Raw genomic sequence first — 21,078 nt, 5'->3', positions numbered from 1 at the left:
TATATATATATATATATATATATATATATATATATATATATATATATATATATATATATATATATATATACATAGTGGTGCCTGTGGTCATCGAAGCACTTGGGGCAGTGACCCCCAAACTGGAGGCCGACAATATTTGTCTGCCAATTATCACCTACTACAACAAGCATTAAAAAGTTTTTCACTGATACCAAGAAAAGGTATTGCAGCATACCTCGACACAGCCTGCAGGCGGCGGCATGATTCTCGTACGGTGGTTGGTAGTCAACCGGGTACACCCAAAGAAGAAGGGCTCGTCGCTACGCAATCCGGATGCGACGAGCGCTTTTGGTGACAGCGAAAATAATTACAAGAAATTGCGGTCGTCGGTCCAGCAAACAGATTTCACATTTAGTTTTTATAAAGCACCGATTACACTAGTTTCGGATGCGCGCAAATCTGCTCCGCGCTCTCCCCGATTTGTGCGCAAAAGATCGTTTGACCAAACCAAACAAGGAAGAACATCTGGCTGCTCTTCTTAGCTAAAAGAGTCATTGAATGAGACTTTAGCATCAGCTAGCATTGTTTTAGTTTTAGACCACCGCTGCTTGGAGAGGCCGGAGGACGCGAGGGGGCTCACAGTCGCTTAAATCCGCGGTGGAAACGGTAAGGAGGCGCTGCGTAATGGACACACACACAGACACACGGACACACACACACACAGGGGTCCATGCACTACACCGCGGCTCCGACCATCCGCGGACCGAGGCTAACGACAACACTGCTAAACTGGTCAGATGAGCGCACGGGTTGTTGTATCCACGATCAGGATTTTGGAAATGCATAATTCTGTTTTACGTTAATGTTTACAGATGGTTATGTTTACTGAAAACCACTCAATATAACAGAATAAAGTCAATGTAATATGCGTGAACAACCAACGTAAATTTCCCGCATATAAGATTGTGTTATCGTCTTATATTTTGCGCACAAAATGGATTACATGGATAGAATGCTACACTGAGTAATAAAAAAGAATCCAAAGATGTAATATGTAACTTTTCAGGTAAGGGCTTGCCCCCATGAAGATGTTAAAGCTTTGGCTATTGACTATTATAGGCGATTATTGTAATAGTTGTCCACTATTTCCTTCACCGAATAATGGATAATTGGTTGACACATAGGCTCCAAAACATGTCATTAGCTGACAGAAGAGGTTTTATGACTCAGATAGATCAGGAATTGCAAACAAATGACAAGGGAAATGTGTAAATGTAGTGTTTTTGATGAAAACACTCTTTTTTTTTTTGCTGTAAATATGTTCCACCAGGATGTCCCTAAGCGGCTTCATTTCAGCTTTGTCTGGGTAAAATTCAGGAAAAATCTCAAAAGCCTTTCGCAATCTAAACAATTAATCAAATTGATTCTTTTTTTATTTATTTATCATGGACAATGCACATTAAAACACTGACCTACACAAAGGGATAATATGCTTGTGCCAGGTTATTGCAAAATTTCTCACTTTGACCTACAGTCAGTTGACAGGTTGATGTCATAAATTAAATAGATGCCAATAAAATACAATGTACGTATATATTCAAATCAATTTGTTTGAAAATATTGTTTTTTGGTTTTTTTTTACTTCCACACTTTCTTGCATTGGAAATGTCAGAAACGCTGCTCAGTGCCATCACAGGGACCAAAGTTTAGCATAGGTCTATGCAGTCCTGACTGCTTTCAAATCAGTGACATCAACTGAAATGTCGACGCCGTATGTTTAATGCAATAGTTTGTTTTATCTTGTTCATAAAAGATTTCCCCAGTGGTCAATGGTTAAGTATGATCACTGAATATAATATTTTCAGATTTTACCATTTTCTGTTGTCTTCAGAACATTTTTGGTGGAGAGGGGGTGAGACTTTTTTTTTTTTATCTATCTAATCTATCTATCTATCTAATCGAAAATCTATTTATTTGAGAAAAAAATCGACAATTTTATTTTCAGGCAAAATTGTCCAGCCCTAGTATGACATTTCATTTTTCTATCTTACATTTATTCAATCGTAAGTTTTTTTTTATTGCTCACAAATAGATTGAAAAATGTGTATTCTTGCGTGGGCATAAGTGGGCTTGCTGCATCACATAATTGTCCTGTAATTTGGCTTGGTGGCATCAATTGTCACCATGCAAGGAATCATTGTGACATGAATTTAAAGTTGCACTATGTAACTTTTCTGGCTGTCCTCCAGTATAAATTTATAAATCTCCATGGAGACAAATAGGTGGCACAATCAGGCCAAGTTGCAAGTCAGATCTGTGAAGAGGCAACCACATCCACAGCAAGAGTGCATTTTTGAGCAACAAAAACACCTGTAATTGTTAGTGACTGAAAGACTGTTGGCTATTGCTAGCTAGCTTGTGAATGTAATGTTATTTGAGAGGGACTTGTTTAACAGCACAAATCAGCTAACCTCTTGTGGTTCCAGCTATGTCAGTTATTTATGGTCAGATTGGGATAAAACAAAGCTCAGGTTAACATCTAACCTATGTGACAGGGCTATGGGCAACAGTGGGTAGTGTTTGTCCACTGATCTGAAGGTTGGCGGTTCAAATCCCACTCTCGACATAAACATTTGTTGTTTGAGAACCACAGGTTGACTGTGTGAGTCCAACACTCACAAATGAATGCTGTCATTGTTGTCCTAGGGCAAGAAACTTAACCTCCCTCGCCCACAGTGCAGGTACACTGGTGTAAGGGGTGGAAAGCACTTTGAGTACCATGAAGGTGGAAAATATAAAAATATGACTATTTACCATGGTGGCACAACTGATCCATGACTGGATCTTTTTATTTGGTAAAACATTTGGAGTATAAATGTCACTTTTTGCCTCCACCGCAGATTAAAAAAAGCCACTCAGGTTAAATATAGTTACTTCTGTATGCTTATGACTATACAATTGTACTACCAATTCTTAATTTCAGCTGGACTCTAGGATCAATGTCTGACTTGGAGAGCCACAGTATACCTATGGGAACAATAAAGTATATCTTTACCTTAACCAAAAGTCTCCTCTGTAGGGCTGAACGATTTGGAAAAATTGTCTAATTGTGATTTTCTGACAACGATTGCAGTTAGATTAGTGATTTATATTTTAATAGTAGGATTCTGTTCAAAGTTTGCATTTGCTTCTTCCCTGTCAGGGAGGCGAGACCCAACTTTGGATCGTCATATGTGATTTTCAATCCGCTGCTCTTCTTATGTGTATGGTGTCAATGTGACTCTGAGCTGCTCTGTCATATCATAACCACATAACATCACCGCTACTCCACAAAACAAACATCAGGGGCAAACAGAGTGACTGACACACAGAGGCACACGATGCAAAGTTAAGAAATGGTGAAAATAATTAAGCGACTTTATTACTCACTTCTTGTAAAGTTGAATGCTACATTCTAATCCATATTATCCACTAGAATTTGACCTTACTAATGTGAGGCATACTCGCAACTTTGTGATTGTGGTGAATGTTCTCTCCACTGTAGTCTTTGCGTTCAGGGGATCGTAAGATTTAAAATCTCATATTATTTTCCATGTCTGTGGTGTGTTTTTTGTCACACATTGAAAAATTGTTTAAGACTGAAAAATCCTCTAGTGTGTGGCAGGGTTAAAAAAATTTTGTTTGTGGATGAAATTATTGTGCATTCAAACTGCAATTTTGATTTGATTGCCATACATTTTTGCTGCCCTACTTTTATCATTATATATAACTGATAAAACGGAGAGAAACAACCTCTTGTCATCAACACTCTTGTCTTTCATTTGTGACCCTCACATTCCCCCTCACAAAAAACAGGTTAAGCAGTTCTATGTTGTTCCCTTGCTCTGGGCAGGTGCCAGGCTGGCGCAGATCGTGACGTGCCCGTGGATCATGCGCGACACTGGGGGGAGCCTTGCCCAGAACCGTTGGCAGGGAGACCTGGGGCTGACTGCGGTGGGTCAGGATGACACAGGGGGTGGTACGTGTTCGTGAACGCTACTGTTGCATTGCATATCTGTTTTTTTCATGGTAAAGCTAAAACAACCAGCATGCTAACCACACACTTGCTGATTTGCACAAAATAAAAGGACTAAACTGATACAGACAGTACATAGTGGACATTTTTTACCTCAAGCTGCTTATACAATATATGCGCACTGGGGCAAGACACAGCTCAAATACATGGAAACAAATCGGATACAGGGCCTTTAATTGGCATTAAACTTATCTAAAATGCATTCATTAAATTACAGTTGCCTATTGACTTGGAAAACATGCATCCTTACTGTGTGATGGGTAGCCTGTCCACAGATCTGACCTGTAATTGGCTTTGAGGTGTCACTTGTTTGTTTCATGTAGATCCCTAAAATGCTATATCTTGGAACATTTCAGGTAAAGAAATAACATCTCCCTAGAGACAAGCATGTGGCTGACCTTCCACCAGAAACGTTGCTTAGGGTTGCACCTTTAAATAACCGATTTTATAAATGCAACAATTCAGCCTCAAGAATTAATTCTTTAGAAAAAATATTATCAATAAAAAATTTAATATTAGAAACGCTGAGAAATCAAAATAAATCTTTTTTTTTATTCCCTTCATTATGTTCTATCCTCATCATAAACACAGAGTTGTGTTTTTAGTTTGAGATGTATGAATGAAACTAAACACATGGTTCCACCTTGTGTTGTTAAAGTGATAATACAGGAAGAATAATTGAAATCATTTCAGCCCTGGATTTGCCTAACTTTAAAATTATAGTTGTTATTTTGGTCTAATTGAAACTTCTTCACTTCTTGGTACCAGAAGATATTGGAAAATCAGAAACTTGTATTATAGAGTAAAACTGTTCAATTGAATTAACTTTAAAACTATCTCTTGATGATATGGCAAGGTGAAACAACATTTTGAGCTTTGAATATGCAGATGCAACAATCCAGGCTTACTCAAAAATGTATGTATGAATGAATTTGTGGAGGTAATGGCATTATAACATAACTAAAATTGCACAAGTGTCAATTTTGTGTAATATATGACCTTTAATTGAGAAAAAAAAATCTGAATTAGTTAGTTATAGATAAGTTTAGGATTTGATTTAAAAAAGTATCTGGCAAATAATAAAACAAAATTACTTAGAAAAGCCTCAAACCCCTCCTCTTTGTCCCATATATACAGGTGGGATTCCAGCAGACCACCTCATGGCCCCAGTGTCGGGCCATAGTATCCCCAGCCCCATGCACCTGAAGCTGGGCCAGAAGGAGCACGTGTGGATGGGCGAGTATGTAGAGGACGAGGACAACCTGGCCAAGATTGAGAGCATCGATGGAGACGAGGAGATGGAGGATGAGAGCCGGGAGCCGGGACCCTGGGAGGAGGGAGATGGTAGGCCTAATGCAAACCAAATATACAGCACAATGTTCATAATACAAGGTGCTGTCTGTTAGGTTTACTGACGTTTATTGAGTTTCTTGATTTGTTTTTTGTCTCAAGTACCCCTAATCCAGGGGTGGAAAAACGTTTTGACACATGGGCCACAATGGGTTCTAAAATTTGACAAAAGGGGTATCTATCTATCTATCTATCTATCTATCTATCTATCTATCTATCTATCTATCTATCTATCTATCTATCTATCTATCTATCTATCTATCTATCTATATATCTATATATCTATATATCTATATATCTATCTATATATCTATATATCTATACAGTGAGGCAAATAAGTATTTGAACACCCTGTGATTTTGCAAGTTCTCCCACTTAGAAATCATGGAGGGATCTGAAATGTTCATCTTAGGTGCATGTCCACTGTGAGAGACATAATCAAAAAAAAAAAATCTGGAAATCAGATTGTATGATTTTTAAAATAATTTATTTGTATGTTACTGCGGGAAATAAGTATTTGAACACCTGAGAAAATCAATGTTAATATTTGGTACAGTAGCCTTTGTTTGCAATTGCAGAGGTCAAACATTTCCTGTAGTTTTTCACCAGGTTTGCACACAATGCAGGAGGGATTTTGGCCCACTCTTCCGCACAGATCATCTCTAGATCAGTCAGGATTCTGGGCTGTTGCTGAGAAACACGGAGTTTGAGCTCCCTCCAAAGATTTTCTGTTGGGTTTAGGTCTGGAGACTAGCTAGACCACTCCAGAACCTTGATATGCTTCTTACGGAGCCACTCCTTGGTTATCCTGGCTGTGTGCTTCGGGTCATTGTCATGTTGGAAGACCCACGACCCATCTTCAATGCTCTAACTGAGGGAAGGAGGTTGTTCCGCAAAATCTCACAATACATGGCCCCGGTCATCCTCTCCTTAATACAGTGCAGTCGTCCTGTCCCATGTGCAGAAAAACACCCCCAAAGCATGATGTTTCCACCCCCATGCTTCACAGTAGGGATGGTGTTAAGACAGGCCTGGACATGTGTTGGTTTAAGCAGGGGAACCTTCCGTGCCATGCATGATTTTAAAACATGACATCTTAGTGTCTTACTAACAGTAACCTTGTAAGCGGTGGTCCCAGCTCTTTTCAGGTCATTGACCAGCTCCTCCTGTGTAGTTCTGGGCTGATTCTGGGCTGATCTGGGCTCACCTTTCTTAGGATCCTTGAAACCCCATCAGGTGAGATCTTGCATGGAGCCCCAGTCCGAAGGAGATTGACCATCATGTGTAGCTTTTTCCATTTTCTAATAATTGCTCCAACAGTGGATCTTTTTTCACCAAGCTGCATGGCAATTGCCCCGTAGCCCTTTCCAGCCTTGTGGAGGTCCTTTGACAGTTCTTTGGTCTTGGCCATGTTAGTAGTTGGAGTCTTACTGATTGTATGGGGTGGACAGGTGTCTTTATGCAGCTAACAACCTCAAACCGGTGCTTCTAATTTATGATAATAAGTGGAGTGGAGGTCGTCTTTTTACAGATGGACTAACAGGTCTTTGAGGGTCAGAATTCTAGCTGATAGACAGGTGTTCAAATACTTATTTGCATGTATATATATATATATATATATATATATGTGTGTGTGTGTGTTTATACATATATATATATGTGTGTATACATATATGTATATATATATAATGTGTATATATGTATGTATGTATATATATAATGTGTGTGCGTATATATATATATATGTATATATATATATATGTATATATATGTATATATATATGTATATATATGTATGTTCTCTCGTTTATTGCAGGGTTATGTTCCAAAAATAACCCACAATAAGTGAAATCCGCAAATTTGAAAACCAAATATTATACTGTACTGTAAATAAAAATGACAGCTTTTAGAAATGCTGTAACAAATTTAATTTTAATTATCAACCTACGAGGTTGGACATATAAGAAATGATTAATAGTGATTCACGTGTATTTCACTCGCGTGTATTTTCCTCCGACTGCGCCTCTTTGTCCTGGCGCCACTCTGCTGTAATGTCTTGTAATATTCTTTTTCCTGCAGTCACTGATCCACAAAGCTAAAGCAGCTAAAGCTTATGTTATTTTTTTTTCTTCTTTAAGTTGAGTTTACATGCAAAGTCTATGTTGGACGGGCATCTTGGCCTTGCTGCGTTTCTGCAGCGCGTCTTTGAGCGTCAGAGTGGCATGAATCTGGTGTTGACGTGGCACGTCCTGAGCGTCCAGGCATCAGACGCTCTGTTCACACGTCCAAAAGTTGAAAAATGTTAACTTTTTGGCGTTTGACCCAAAAGTTCATCAACCAATCAGAGACTACGCTCCAGTGACAAAGCGACATCATTATCCGGAACAAGTAAAAAGACATCAGCCACAAACTAGCGGCAACTTAATTATGCTCAGCAGCTAGTTTAAAGTCTAGTCACGGATCCAGACACACTGCCGCAGAGCTGATCACCTATATTGATGGCTTTGATGTAATAAATACACTAAAGTCACTCTTTCAGCCTGGTCTGCAGCATTCACAAAGACGCAGGGAAACAAAACATCCAAAGGCACTTGCAGACCGCAACGCACACGCTGGACACGCGTCAAGATGACGTGCATCCAGAGCATCCATGACGCGCAATCAGAGGCATTTGTTCTCAAATGCAAAGGCGTCCAACTAGAGGCATCCAACACATTCTTGATGCCACAGTGTTTCAGAGTCACACTGCTAGCATCGAACATTTATGTAAATTTGGCTGAACGCATTCTTTACTGAACAGGAGACATGGCACGTCCCTTAGCCAATCAAGACGCAGAACACAATGCACGTTCATACACTGTAAAAAAAAACATGCAAAACTGCACTAAAAAAAAAAAAAAGCATGAAACGGCAAGTCCGCGAAAACTGAACCGCGATATAGCGAGGGACCACTGTTTTACATTAGAGATTGGGTCTGTAACATGTAGCAAAACATGAATATGTGAGGCTCATTGTACAAATTACTTTCCAAATGCATTGATTAAATAAATAATTAATTTATTAAATTTCAGTTAAATAAACACAGGGCTGAGTTCTTCTCTGAAACAGTAATGTCATGTGGTAATGCAGGAAGAGCTGCACTGTGTTTTTAAACTCCATACACCTTCACTGGAATCATTTGGATCATTTCAGACCTGGAATTGTGAACCTCTACTGAACTAAAGGTAAAAGGGAGCTGTTAACTTGAAAACTACCACTACAGTGGCTTGCAAAAGTATTCATACCCCTGGAACTTTTTCACATATTGTCACGGCACAACCACAAATTTAAATACATTTTCTTAGCATTTTATGTGAATGAGCAACACAGGTGTGAGGTAGAAGGAAACATTTTACCGGATTTCAAAATTTTTGTGTGCAAAAGTATTCAGCCCCCTTTTTCTTGAATGCAACCAACTGCTTTTAGAAGTTGCCTGATGATTTTGGAAAGATTAAAAGTTGACCTAATGACTAAAAAGAGTCCACCTGTGTGTAATCTGGTCTCAGGATAAATGCAACTGTGCTGTGAAGGCCACAGAAGTTTGTTAAGAGTGTGTTGGGGAGCAAACCACAAAATCAAGTCAAAGGAGCACACCAAACAGGTCAGAGAAAAAGTTGTAGTGAAGTTTAAAGCGGGGCTTGGCTCTAAAAAGATTTCCCAAGCCTTGAACATCTCAAGGAGCACTGTTCAATCCATCATACGGAAATGTCATGCTGACTCTGGAAGAGCTGCAGAGATCCACAGCTCAGGAGGGGGAATCTGTTCACAGGGCAACTATTAGTTATGCACTATACAAATCTGTTCTTTATGGAAGAGTGGCAGGAAGAAAGCCATTGTTGAAAACCATGCATAAGAAGTCTTGTTTACAGTTTACAGTTACAGTGCTCTGGTCTGATGAGACCAAAATCGAACTTTTTGGCCTAAAAGCAAAACGCTACTTGTGGAGAAAAACGAGCACTGCACACCACTCTGAACACACCATCCCCTCAGTCAAACACGGTGGTGGCATCATCATGCTGTGGGGATGCTTTTCTTCAGCTGGAACAGGGAAGTTGGTCAGAGTTGATGTGAAGATGGATGGAGCAAAATACAGGCCAGTCTTCGAAGAAAACCTGTTGGAGTCTGCGAAAGAATTGAGACTGGGGCAGAGGTTCACCTTCCAGCAGGACAATGATCCTAAACATAAAGCCAAAGTGACAGTGGAATGGTTTAAAGCAAAACATACATTCATGTGTTAGAATGGCCCAGTCAAAGTCCAGACCTAAATCCAATTGAGAATCTGTGACAAGATCTGAAAACTGCAGTTCACAAACGGTCTCCATCAAATCTGACAGCTTGATTTGCCTGGAAAGATGGGCAAAAATTTCAGTCTGTAGGTGTGCAAAGCTGGTGGAGACATACCCCAAAAGACTTGAAGGTGTAATTGCAGCAAAAGGTGGTTCCACAAAGTATTCACTTAGGGGAGCTGAATACCGTTGTACGTTGCACTTTTCAGTTTTGTATTTTGTATTTTAATTATTTATTTTAATCTGGAAATGATAATATAATATATATAATATTAATATTATATAATTTACTTTCTACTTCACACTTATGTATCATTTTGTGTTACTTATTCACATAAAATGCAAATAAAAAAATATAAATTTGTCGTTGTGACTTGACAAAATTTGAAAACTGTACATGACATCGCAAGGTGCAACAGAGCATTTTGAGCTTTGGGGAGCAGAACGCCTAATAATATTATAAGATTACTCAAACATGTGTGAATGAAACAAAACACAGTTCCAGTTATGTTTTTGATGAGGTAATATCTAGATCAGGGTAGTGTAATTTCTAGCTTGTCAGAACAGTCCCATCTGATTGAAAGTGGCTTCTGTGTGGCAGTTGAAATGTTATGATTTCAAAAACATTTCTTACCATAAAATACCTCATGTTGTTTGTTTGTGTACAGCTCTAGTGGATGAGGACGTGTACCACGCACATGTTCAGTGGCCAGTCCCGAAAATGCCCTCCCAGGCCGCTGCCTACGCACATTTCCAACAGGTTCCAGAGAAGTCGGACAGTGAACAGGAAGAGGGTGAGGAGGAGGAGGAAGAGGAGGAAGAAGAGATGGGTGGGAGTCTACAGGTGGGTCATGTTTAGGACAACAATTAATCTGAATAGTTGTGACTACGAGACTATTAAAATAAAATGCATAGATAATTTACTGATAGCTGCTGCAACATTTCCACTGCTCTTCTCAGTCGCCTTTGTGTCTCAGCCAAAGGTTTCAGGGCTTTGGTCTAGTCGATTAATCGGTCAATGGTGTTTTAGCTGACCAAAATTTTTATTAGTCTACTAATTATTTTCTTTAGATTAGAAAAGATTTACATGGGACAACAGCAGAAAGAACAAGTGAGTAAGTCAGCTAAAGATGTGGTATTTTTTTGGTATTTACATGTAAAAAGTTTAACAAGATTCACAAGTTTAATCAGTCTATTACTACTACTTTTTTCATTTTTAATGTTACTTTATCTGGTTTAAAATGTGTTTGAAAAATCTTAATGTATAATAGAAATGTACGATATATTGCTACAGAGAAATATTTCGATAAACTATAATATTGAACCAACCTTATGCCAGTGATACAAATAAATAGCTGAATAAACCAATAATTAGCCATAGAAGTTAGTGGACTAATGGAATAATCGGTGGCTTGCCCACTATGGTAATTATTAGTTGCAGACCTGTTTATAAGTATCAGTAAAAATGTTGTATTAAAATGCCCTTTTTATACTGCTTTCTTATTTTTGTTATAATGTTGTTTCCTCATCAAAAACACACCTGGAATTGTGTTCTGTTTCATTCACATGACACTTCATTGTTTCGTGTTAAATACGCAAACCCTACATATTCTTCTCTCAGACAGAAAACTCTCCTTGTAATGTCAAATGTGTTTTTAAACTCCATACAACTTTGCTAAAATCACTTGGATGATGTCAGCCTCAGACTTACCAATTTCTTCTGAACAAAAGGTAAAAGGTAGCTGTTAACTTGAAAACTACCACTACATGAAATGAAAAGGTAGAACAGAGCATTTTGAGCTTAGAAGACAGACTAACAATGCATGATTACGCAAACCTGTGTGAATGAAACAAAATACAACTCCAGGTATGTTTTTGAGGAGATAGCTTAAAGCTAGCTAATTCTTAGACAATAAAACACTTTATAATTGGATTCAGACATCACACAACAGACTTATTTTAACCTCAAGAGCTGCTTATACAGTATATCTGTACTGGGAAAAGATATATTTAGCTCAAATACAAGGAAATGCATTTGGTACAAGTTCTTTTAATAATTTTGACCTTGTTATTTATTTTTTTGTACTTTTATGTTAAGGCTTACTTGTTTATCTTATGTAGCAGATTTAACCATACAGTGCATGATGTAAAGAGCATTTATCTTGACAAGAATAAAGAAAAATCAGGTACAGGCACTATTTTCTCAGTCCTGTCCATATGTCTTACCCCTAGGACTGTCCTCCGGCTGCAGCTCCCTGCCTGAGACGACCCCTTAACTGGACTCGCAGGATGCGCCGGAGCATGGGCCTGGCAGGGCAGTGGAGGCGCTGGCGGCAGAGTGCCCAGTGGCTGCACAAATGGAGGAGAGGCAGAGTACGGTACAGCCTCTACAGCCGAAAGAGGAGAGGCAGAGGACACGGGCTGCATCCAGGGAGGGGCGAGCGCAAGGGGGGCATGGACGGGCAGCGAGGTGTGTTAGATACCCATGCTTCTTTATCCCTGTGTCCTTGATGCACTCCCATCCTCCTGTATCCTTGTAGGGTTAGAGAGGGGGGCAGGTCAAATATCTCTAATCTGCAGATGTTGTGCTGTGGTTGGGTAACTATAGTGAGAAAATGGAACTTGTCACTAATAGAAATGATCAGGGAAAACATTTGTGGCTTCCCCATGAAAACACAGTTGGGTGAATACATAAAGATTAAACAACTCAGAAGTGCATTTAACACACCAATGTGCAGTCTATAACATCACGGCACACAGTGGACAAAACTGTCTAATGCTGGGTTGTTAGGGGACCCTGGTATAAGCAGATTAAACTGAACTTTTAGCTGTCTGCGGATGTTCAAGGCATTAGTTATTTCTATTTTAGTTGAAGCTAGTACCTCCAGTAGCTCATTTGTTTACCTGTTACTATGATGATGCTTTCAGCATAGTGGTATACAACAGTGATTATCTGTTGCCGGAGTACCTGTGTGTTTATACAAAAATAATTCACGGCAGTTAGAACAGTTCTCACTGACTATGGTATAAAAGGATACTAACTCCTTTCCCTGTCTGCAACAGTAATCTGAAAACAGCCATTTGTAGAAATATTACTTTTTCTCTCTAATCATCTAGTGTAATTAAAACATTTTTAATTAATAAATATTACAATATAGCCAGCACCATTACACTAGACATTTCTGATGATGATGTTGTGTGAATGAGTTATGACTGGCCTTTTATTTTTCTGCCTGACAGATAAGTATGAGGTGGGGGCAGAGGGCCGTGACAGAGGACTGAGCCTCGCAGAGAGACCAGTGCAGCTGGCACTCACAGAAGAGCATGTCAGCTGTGTCACAGGTACACACTAATAATATATAAACTATACCCATGACAACATTTGACACATTTAAATCTAAATGTAAAATGCTTGTACTTGTGAAGGTTTCCTGGAGGAGGCTCTGCAGCAGTATGGCAGTTTGATCCCTGTGCATGTGGACGACATCACAGAAAAGCTCCAGAATGTCTTTAGTGAGAGCTTCTCCCAACCACACAGGTCAGAGGCACTCCCCAGATCTAAGCCAGGCTCATCAAAGCCTTATGCCCCCCTCTCATTAATCATGAATTAAGCGAAAAAATGGTGTCCTAGATGGATGCTTGAATTTTTTTATTCACTTGCTTCTTTCGTGCGTCAAGGACGCTCCGTACGCTTGAGAAAATTTAACTGCAGCTGCACAATGCCCTCTGTGTCCGTTATTATCATTTTGAAAAATGGCGGGTATGGACTTCATCCACCAAACAGCATTTTTTAACCCCCGCCTCCGTATATATTTATAAATATTGATTTGCAGTGTACTTAAATATACAGAGACATACCAGAAGAATCAATGACTACAGTAATCATATGGCATTATCTAGTGGGTTAAGTTGGCTATGTCATCTGCTTTTTCTTGCTTGGTTGTGCTTATTCACAAAATCTGATAATGGTTACTTGTATATGAGGGATTTTTTGTACACTACCCAAAAAAAGAATTTACCATTTCATAATAAAACAAAGTACATATTTTAACATAAATTATATGATGATTTCAAAACTGAAAATCCTATTATTCACATGAATACACAAATTATTGTTTTGAAAATCTCTACTAGAAGATGGTGAAGCTATGCTATATTTCAATCTCCCCCCTGGTTGGTTGACGCAATGGGAATCAGACACATAAAGTTCAAATGGGCCCCTTTCCCCTTTTGGTCCATTTGTGTGTCACAGCACTATTAGACCATCCAATTTGCTTCATTTGTGCCGCAAAACTTTTATTCACGAGTTAACATGTAAATCATTTGCCATCACGTGTAATTTGCGTTCAGTAGGAATGCACCGTTGGTATGTTCCATCATCTTAGTAACAAGCACTCAGGTACAAACTAACTGTCTACATGATTTTAGCTTTGTCTGCATCCTAAACTTCAAATGGTAAAAAATGTTTCAGAGCTCATCACACTCATGAAAACTTAACTTCCTTTATTGAACTGAATAAACTACAAAGACATGATATTTAATGTTCAAACTGATAAACTTTATTGTTTTTATGCGAATATTCACTCATTTTCAATTTGATGCCTGCAATACGTTCAATAAAGCTGGGACAGGGGCAACAAAAGAATGGGAAAGTTGAGGAATGCTTAAAATACACCGGTTTGGAACATTCCACAGGTGAACAAGTTCATTGGAAACAGGTGAGTGTCATGATTGAGCACTTCGGGGATGCTTCTTTTATACCCAGTTATTCACAAGCAAGGATGGGGCGAGGTTCAGCACTTTGTGAACAACTGCATGAGCAAATAGTCGAACAGTCTAAGAACAACGTTTCTCAACGTACAATTGCAAGGAATTTAGGGATTTCATCATCTATGGTCCATAATCATCAAAAGATCCAGGGAATCTGAAGAAATCTCTGCACGTAAGCGGCAAGGCCGAAAACCAACAGTGAATGCCCGTGACCTTAGATCCCTCAGGCGGTACTGTATTAAAAACAGACATGAATGTGTAAAGGATATTACCACATGGGCTCAGGAACACTTCAGGAAACCATTGTCAGTTAACACAGTTTGTTGCTACATCTCCAAGTGCAAGTTAAAACTGTACCATGCAAAGCGAAAGCCATATGTCAACAATACCCAGAAATGTCGGCAGCTTTTGTGAGCCCGAGCTTACCCAAAGTGGACTGACGCAAAGTGGAAAAGTGTGCTGTGGTCTGATGAGTCCACATTTCAAATTATTCTTGAAAATCATGGACTTCGTGTCCTGCGGGCCAAAGAGGAAAAAGACCATCTGGATTGTTATCAGCACAAAGTTCAAAAGCCAGCATCTGTGATGGTATGGGTAACTTGCACATCTGTGAAGGCACCATTAATGCTGAAAGATACATACAGGTTTTGGAGCAACATATGCTGCCATTCAGCAAAACAATGCCAAGCCACATTCTGCACATGTTACCGCAACGCGGCTTTGTAGTAAAATAGTGCAGGTACTAGACTGGCCTGCCTCCAGTCCAGCTCCTATCTCCAAATGAGTGGCACATTATGTGCAAAAATATAAAAATGGAGACCCTGGACTGCTGAGCTGCTGTTCTCTGTTCCCAAACGCTTATTGGTTGTTGTTAAAAGGAAAGGTGATGTAACACACTGGTAAACATGCCCCTGTCCTAGCTTTATTAGAAAGTGTTGCAGATATCAAATTGAAAATGAGTGAATATTTGCATAAAAACCATCAAGTTTATCAGTTTGAACATCAAATATCATGTCTTTGTAGTTTATTCAGTTCAGTATAGGTTGAAAAGGATTTGCAAATCATTGTCATTTCCCTGGTATATACTTGCCTGTAGTTATGACACTGTTTGTTGTACTGTGGTGTGAGTAGGAAAGCTGTGGTGCAGCACTTGATGCAGTCGTTCCAGCGCTCATCGGGCAGCGCTCTGGCCAAAGGCTTCAGGGTCAACTACAAACGCCACGTCCTCACCATGGATGACCTGGGCACACTCTACGGACAGAACTGGCTCAATGACCAGGTACTCCCTCTGTGATCCTGTCTCTCATACTGTACAGTATACACTATAGACCCTGCACTGTGGGGCGCTTTAGGACAGAACTGGCTGACTGACCAGGTCCTCTCTCTGGGGACCTGTCTCTTATACTGTACAGGTACATACAGGCCACTGTGTAGAGCTTTAGCCTGTAATGGTCATAGTGCCTTCCTTTTTGACACATTTTTCATTTTTCTAGTCAGTACTTTCTAATTTGACGTGAAAAATTTTGTTGGTGTTGTTACATGGTGTGATATCTATGTAATACACATTGTAGTACCTTTGGTTATTACCTTTAATCATCTGTTTGTACCACACAATCTAGCTGTTGATTTCAAAAGCATCAAATGTCATAAAATAGGGCATTTAAGATGATACACGAAATCTTACTAAACCCCATGTTACAATGAACCACAAATCCAAGGTCGTGTTCACACTTGATTGAAATTAAGTGGAGATATGCGCTTGTTTTGTGGTAATCTGGTTTGACAGTGCATTCAAATTTGAAATCAGATCTCAGTGCGGGACACTAGGAAATGCATATATACATATATATTTTTTAAGTCTTCGGGAGGGATCTGTTAAAAGTCTTTTGGAAATAAGCAGGACTTGCCACCCTGTCCTGATAAGCAGTGGTAGTGCACCCTAAGTCAGTTCAGTTTATTTGTGTGAACACGCCCCAAGTAACATAGGTTCTGAATGTGATTGGAGCTCTTCATTGTTTCTACTAGTACTATTGGACATATGGGTATAGGACTTATAGGTTTATAGGATTGTGTGTGTTATTAAAGTACATTATGTTTTACAGATTATGAACATGTACGGTGACCTGGTCATGGACTCTGTACCAGAAAAGGTAATACATTTTTCTGTACCTATTTTTTTCTGTGTTATTTCATGAAAAACAGAACTAGTTCATTTTAAACAGTTTTCAGTGGTTCAAAGTTACCAAAGTTACCTTATGCATTCAGAGCATCCCTAATTTATTCACTGTGTGGTGAGTTTATAAGCCATCTTTCAGAGGCCAAAGCATAGTTTTGCCATCATGGTAATGCTAATGACTAGCTTGCTTCCTGATTTTTGACAATAAAACGCTTAGATCCAGACACTGCACAGCGGCAAATTTTGACCTCAAGAGCTGCTTATACAGTATATCTGCACTAGGGCAAGACACAGTTTGCTCAAAGACATGTAGGAAAAAATTGGGTACAGGCTCTTTAAATCATGAAGTCTTGATTCTTGATTGAGTTCTGATATGTATTGTGATCCTGCCCAGGTCCACTTCTTCAACAGCTTTTTCTACGATAAACTAAGGACAAAAGGATATGAAGGAGTGAAGAGGTGGACAAAAAATGTAGGGTTGCTCTTTAAAAGTTTTATTCATCACTCCCCTGGGGCCCTCCCTGAGCCTGCGTGCCTGTTTCAGGTGGACATCTTTGGTAAGGAACTGCTGCTGATCCCCATCCATCTGGAAGTGCACTGGTCCCTGGTCAGTGTGGATATCACGCGCCGAGCCATCACGTACTTTGACTCCCAGCGGACACTCAACCGCCGCTGCCCAAAGGTGACCGCCTCCTACTGGGCACACACTATCATGATGCCAGACTCATTAGTGGAGTTATAAATTAGTTATAAACAACAGTACCGATAGTAAAGTTTAATAGGGACTGTATGATATATTTGAGCCGCCGACACATTTTATCTGAGAAACATCACAAAAAATACCATATTGTATTTATCTGGTATAGAAAGTTTACACATGATTGTGTAAACATACATATACAGCCATATTTTAGCCTAATTGTTCTTCTGTTTACATATTTACTCATGAGTCTGTTCAAAGAGACAAATCTGATGCACTGAGCGTGATCTGGTAGAAAATAATATCAGTGCTAAATATTGGCCAGTGTATGAGATCATCCTAACCATATGTCCATCTTGCAGCATATTTTTAAATATCTCCAAGCAGAGGCAATCAAGAAAGACCGGCGAGACTTTCTGGATGGTTGGAAAGGCTTTTTCAAAATGGTGAGATTCTATATTTCACAGGGGGTGCATATTTCACAGGCAGACAGGTGGGAGTACTGGGGGCCAATCTTTGACAATTATTTTTGTAAGGGTGAGTTTCTTCAGTAAAATCTGCTATATCTACTGACACAAGGAAAATATGTGAATTTAAGAAGGTCCTCTCTGGGTCTAGGAGATTCTGAATCTTTGGGACTGTCCTGATTAAATTAATGAAAAAAATAAGTAGGAGGCAATGCAATGGTTTCAAACTATGAATCATGTGCTGCACATGTGTGTTTGTGTGTTCCAGAATGTGGGTCGTCAGAACAATGACAGCGACTGTGGAGCCTTTGTCCTCCAGGTGAGTCCAGCCACTTTTCTCTTCTGCTGCTTTTGTTTAAACAGGACAGGGGCTACAAGTGTGAAAGCGGCACTAAAGAACAGATCATGTGGAAGTATTTTTACAATCACAACAATTATTATTACACATTTTGGACCAATAATTGTAATCACAAGTAAAATGTTCTCAATGTTACACTGTAACTTTTCTGGTGGAATGTTCTACAGCATTGCACCTATCTATTTATTCAATTAAAAATGTTTTTAATGCTCAAATACATTCTTTACTCCTCTGATCTAACCTGTAACCTCGCCTGGTGGTGTCTCCATGGATATACAAAAGTTAATGCGGTAGAAAGCGCAAAAGTTTCATAGGGCAGTTATTGCCTGAAATTTTCCACAGTATGGCGTTATTCCTATGGCTGAGGTTTTAGATGTCGTCCATGCATGTTTGAGTAATCTAGTGATCTCTCCTTGGCCCCTGTTTAAACCCTCCTTATTGTTAACTGTAAGAATCTGTGTAATTCTCAGCCCACAAGCCTATGTCACCCATGTTCCCACACGGCAATTCTCCATACATATACAAAAACATGATACAAAACTGTACACAGCCACGTGACAAACTAGATGTGTAGTGCTCTGAAGGGGGAGTGACTTAACACTGGGAGCAAAGGCTCAGAGCATCATAGCACGTTGTTTTCAGCAAATATATCATTTTCAAAACAATTGAATTTAATATGGTGATGTAAATATGTTATGACTTGGCAGTTAATACTGCATAGAAGTAAAATACCCCCTCTTTAAATAATACAAAATAAGTCAGGTTGACTTGGTCAGTTTTATTAATGTTTTTTTGTCTGTCGTACCCTCCAGTACTGCAAGTGCTTGGCCCTGGGAGAGCCCTTCACGTTTGGGCAGCTGGACATGCCCCGTCTGAGGAGACAAATGTACAAAGAACTGTGTCACTGCAAACTCATCCTGTGACCTCCAACCCCCCCTCAGTACCCTCCTCCTCTTCCCCCTTACACCACCTTCACCTCCGGACCAACCGCTCGGACTGCTCCCCCACATACCCCCCACCACACACGCCCCTAAGGGACAGTACAGTAAGGACACACGCACATTTTGTTCTTCGTCTTCTCTGGACTCTACAACCTAATGTCACTCATTGTCAAGTATAGGCATTTGAAACCTCTTGTTGAAGGAAGCATGGCTAAAGCTAACGGCCCTCAAAACAAGCTAGCAAGTGTTAGCGGGGGTATACAGTGAATTGTCGATGTAAAACTTTGATATTCAATTTATTGTGTTGTTCATACAAATAACAGTATCAGATTTTTTTTTTTTTTGGAGGGGGGCAACAGAACATGGCTAAAGCTAACGACCCTCAAAACAAGCTAAAGTGTTTGCGAGGTACAACATTGATATTCAAATCATTGTGTTGTTCATACAGATATCCAGTTTCTTTTTGTTTTTTTTTTCTCTGATGGACATGTTTGAAGTGTACAGATTTGTCACTGTAAAAAAGCTTTTGTTTTCTTGACGACAACAGGACATGGCTAAAGCTAATACCCCTCAAAAAAGCGAGTGTTAGTGAGGTATACAATTAAATGTTAATAACGTTCAAATCGTCGAATATACAATTTTTTCTTTCTTTCTCACTCGGACATGTTTGAAATGTTTGGATATGTCATTGTAAAATGGCTTTTGTTTTACTTGACAACAACAGGACATTGCTAAAGCTCACAAGCTAGAGTGTTAGTGAGGTATGCAGTTGATGATGACATTGATATTCAAATCATTGTGTTGTTCATACAAATATCACATTGTTTCTTCCTTTTTTTTCTCTTCCGGACATGTTTGAAACGTATGTCTGTCACTGTAAAAAGGCTTTTGTTTACATGACGATAACAGCAGCAGAACGTGTCCCTCTGCCTCCTACAACCCAGTCCACTGCCCAGACCGAACAGTCCAAAAGCGTTGTGTCAATCGATTTCTGAAGAAAAGCATTTTTTTGGGGGGAGGGGGAGAGGGGTTTGGTTTTGTAAAACATTTTGAGAGCTGCGAGGACCACAAATACGCCAGTGCTTAGAGTTGATGACACCCGTTTTATATCTTCTATATTATTATTATATGGTTGCTCAAATAAATGTGATTTTTTTTTTCTTTTTTTTTGTATTTTTGACCTTTTTTGCATTGCGCAGCGCCTGATGTATGATAGCCTCTCAGTCCCCAGTATGTTCATGTAGTTTCGGTTGTACACGTGTGAACTAAATGTACAAACATGAAAATAAACTTTCTGAAAAAATGTGCAATTCTTTATACATACATAAATATACACACAACTCAAAATGCTCCACTTCATCTTGTGATGTCATTAGGTGGTAAACATAATGCTCTTGGGTGTCATTATGGTAGTTTGGACATTGACCTTGAAAGTGAATTAGTCCTCAAAGTTCCATCCATCCATTTTCTTCTGTCGTGGGGGCAGCAGTCTAAGCAGGGACTCCCGGACTTCCCTCACCCCAGACACGTCCTCTGATGGGACCCCAAGGTGTTCCTAGGCCAGCCGAAAGACACAGCAGCTCCTCCCGTGTGACCGAGCTCCTCGCCTTATCTCTAAAGGAGTGCCCAGCCACCCTGCGAAGGAAACTCATTGTGGATGCTTGTATAGTCTTGTCGTCTCAATCATTACCCAAAGTGTATTGTGAATGTCTGGCAGAGCTCTTTCAACTTACACCTCTGGGAGAGCTTCTCCCAGATTCCAGGGGAGGCTGGGAACATGGATTCCGAGTGGGCCATGTTCTCTGCCTCTGTTGTTGATGTGGCTGGTCGTAGCTGTGGTCGTAAGGTCTGTGGTGCTTGTCGCGGCAGCAACCCCAGAACAGTGGTGGACATCGGAAGTAAGGGATGCCATCAGGCTGAAGGAGGAGTCCTATCAA

The 21,078-nt window shown here is 39.7% G+C and overlaps 1 protein-coding gene across 1 annotated transcript; it reads left to right on the top strand.

The window, feature by feature from the left end:
• Positions 1–288: 288 nt before the first annotated feature.
• On the top strand, positions 289–20,444 carry senp3b (SUMO specific peptidase 3b). Its single transcript, XM_033983336.2, has 14 exons — positions 289–645; positions 3,872–3,997; positions 5,192–5,398; positions 10,398–10,573; positions 11,962–12,199; positions 12,970–13,071; positions 13,156–13,267; positions 15,631–15,778; positions 16,602–16,649; positions 17,070–17,147; positions 17,220–17,357; positions 17,738–17,821; positions 18,111–18,161; positions 19,013–20,444. Exons 2-14 carry the CDS (start codon positions 3,910–3,912, stop codon positions 19,121–19,123), a joined length of 1,581 nt encoding a protein of 526 aa, XP_033839227.1. The 5' UTR covers positions 289–645; positions 3,872–3,909; the 3' UTR covers positions 19,124–20,444.
• Positions 20,445–21,078: the final 634 nt, after the last annotated feature.

Source organism: Periophthalmus magnuspinnatus, chromosome 18, assembly GCF_009829125.3.
Source record: "Periophthalmus magnuspinnatus isolate fPerMag1 chromosome 18, fPerMag1.2.pri, whole genome shotgun sequence".
In the NCBI taxonomy this organism is placed as follows: Eukaryota; Metazoa; Chordata; class Actinopteri; order Gobiiformes; family Gobiidae; genus Periophthalmus; species Periophthalmus magnuspinnatus.
The sequence above is the reverse complement of the archived record's forward strand: the minus strand, read 5'-3'. Positions and strand labels throughout refer to the sequence as shown.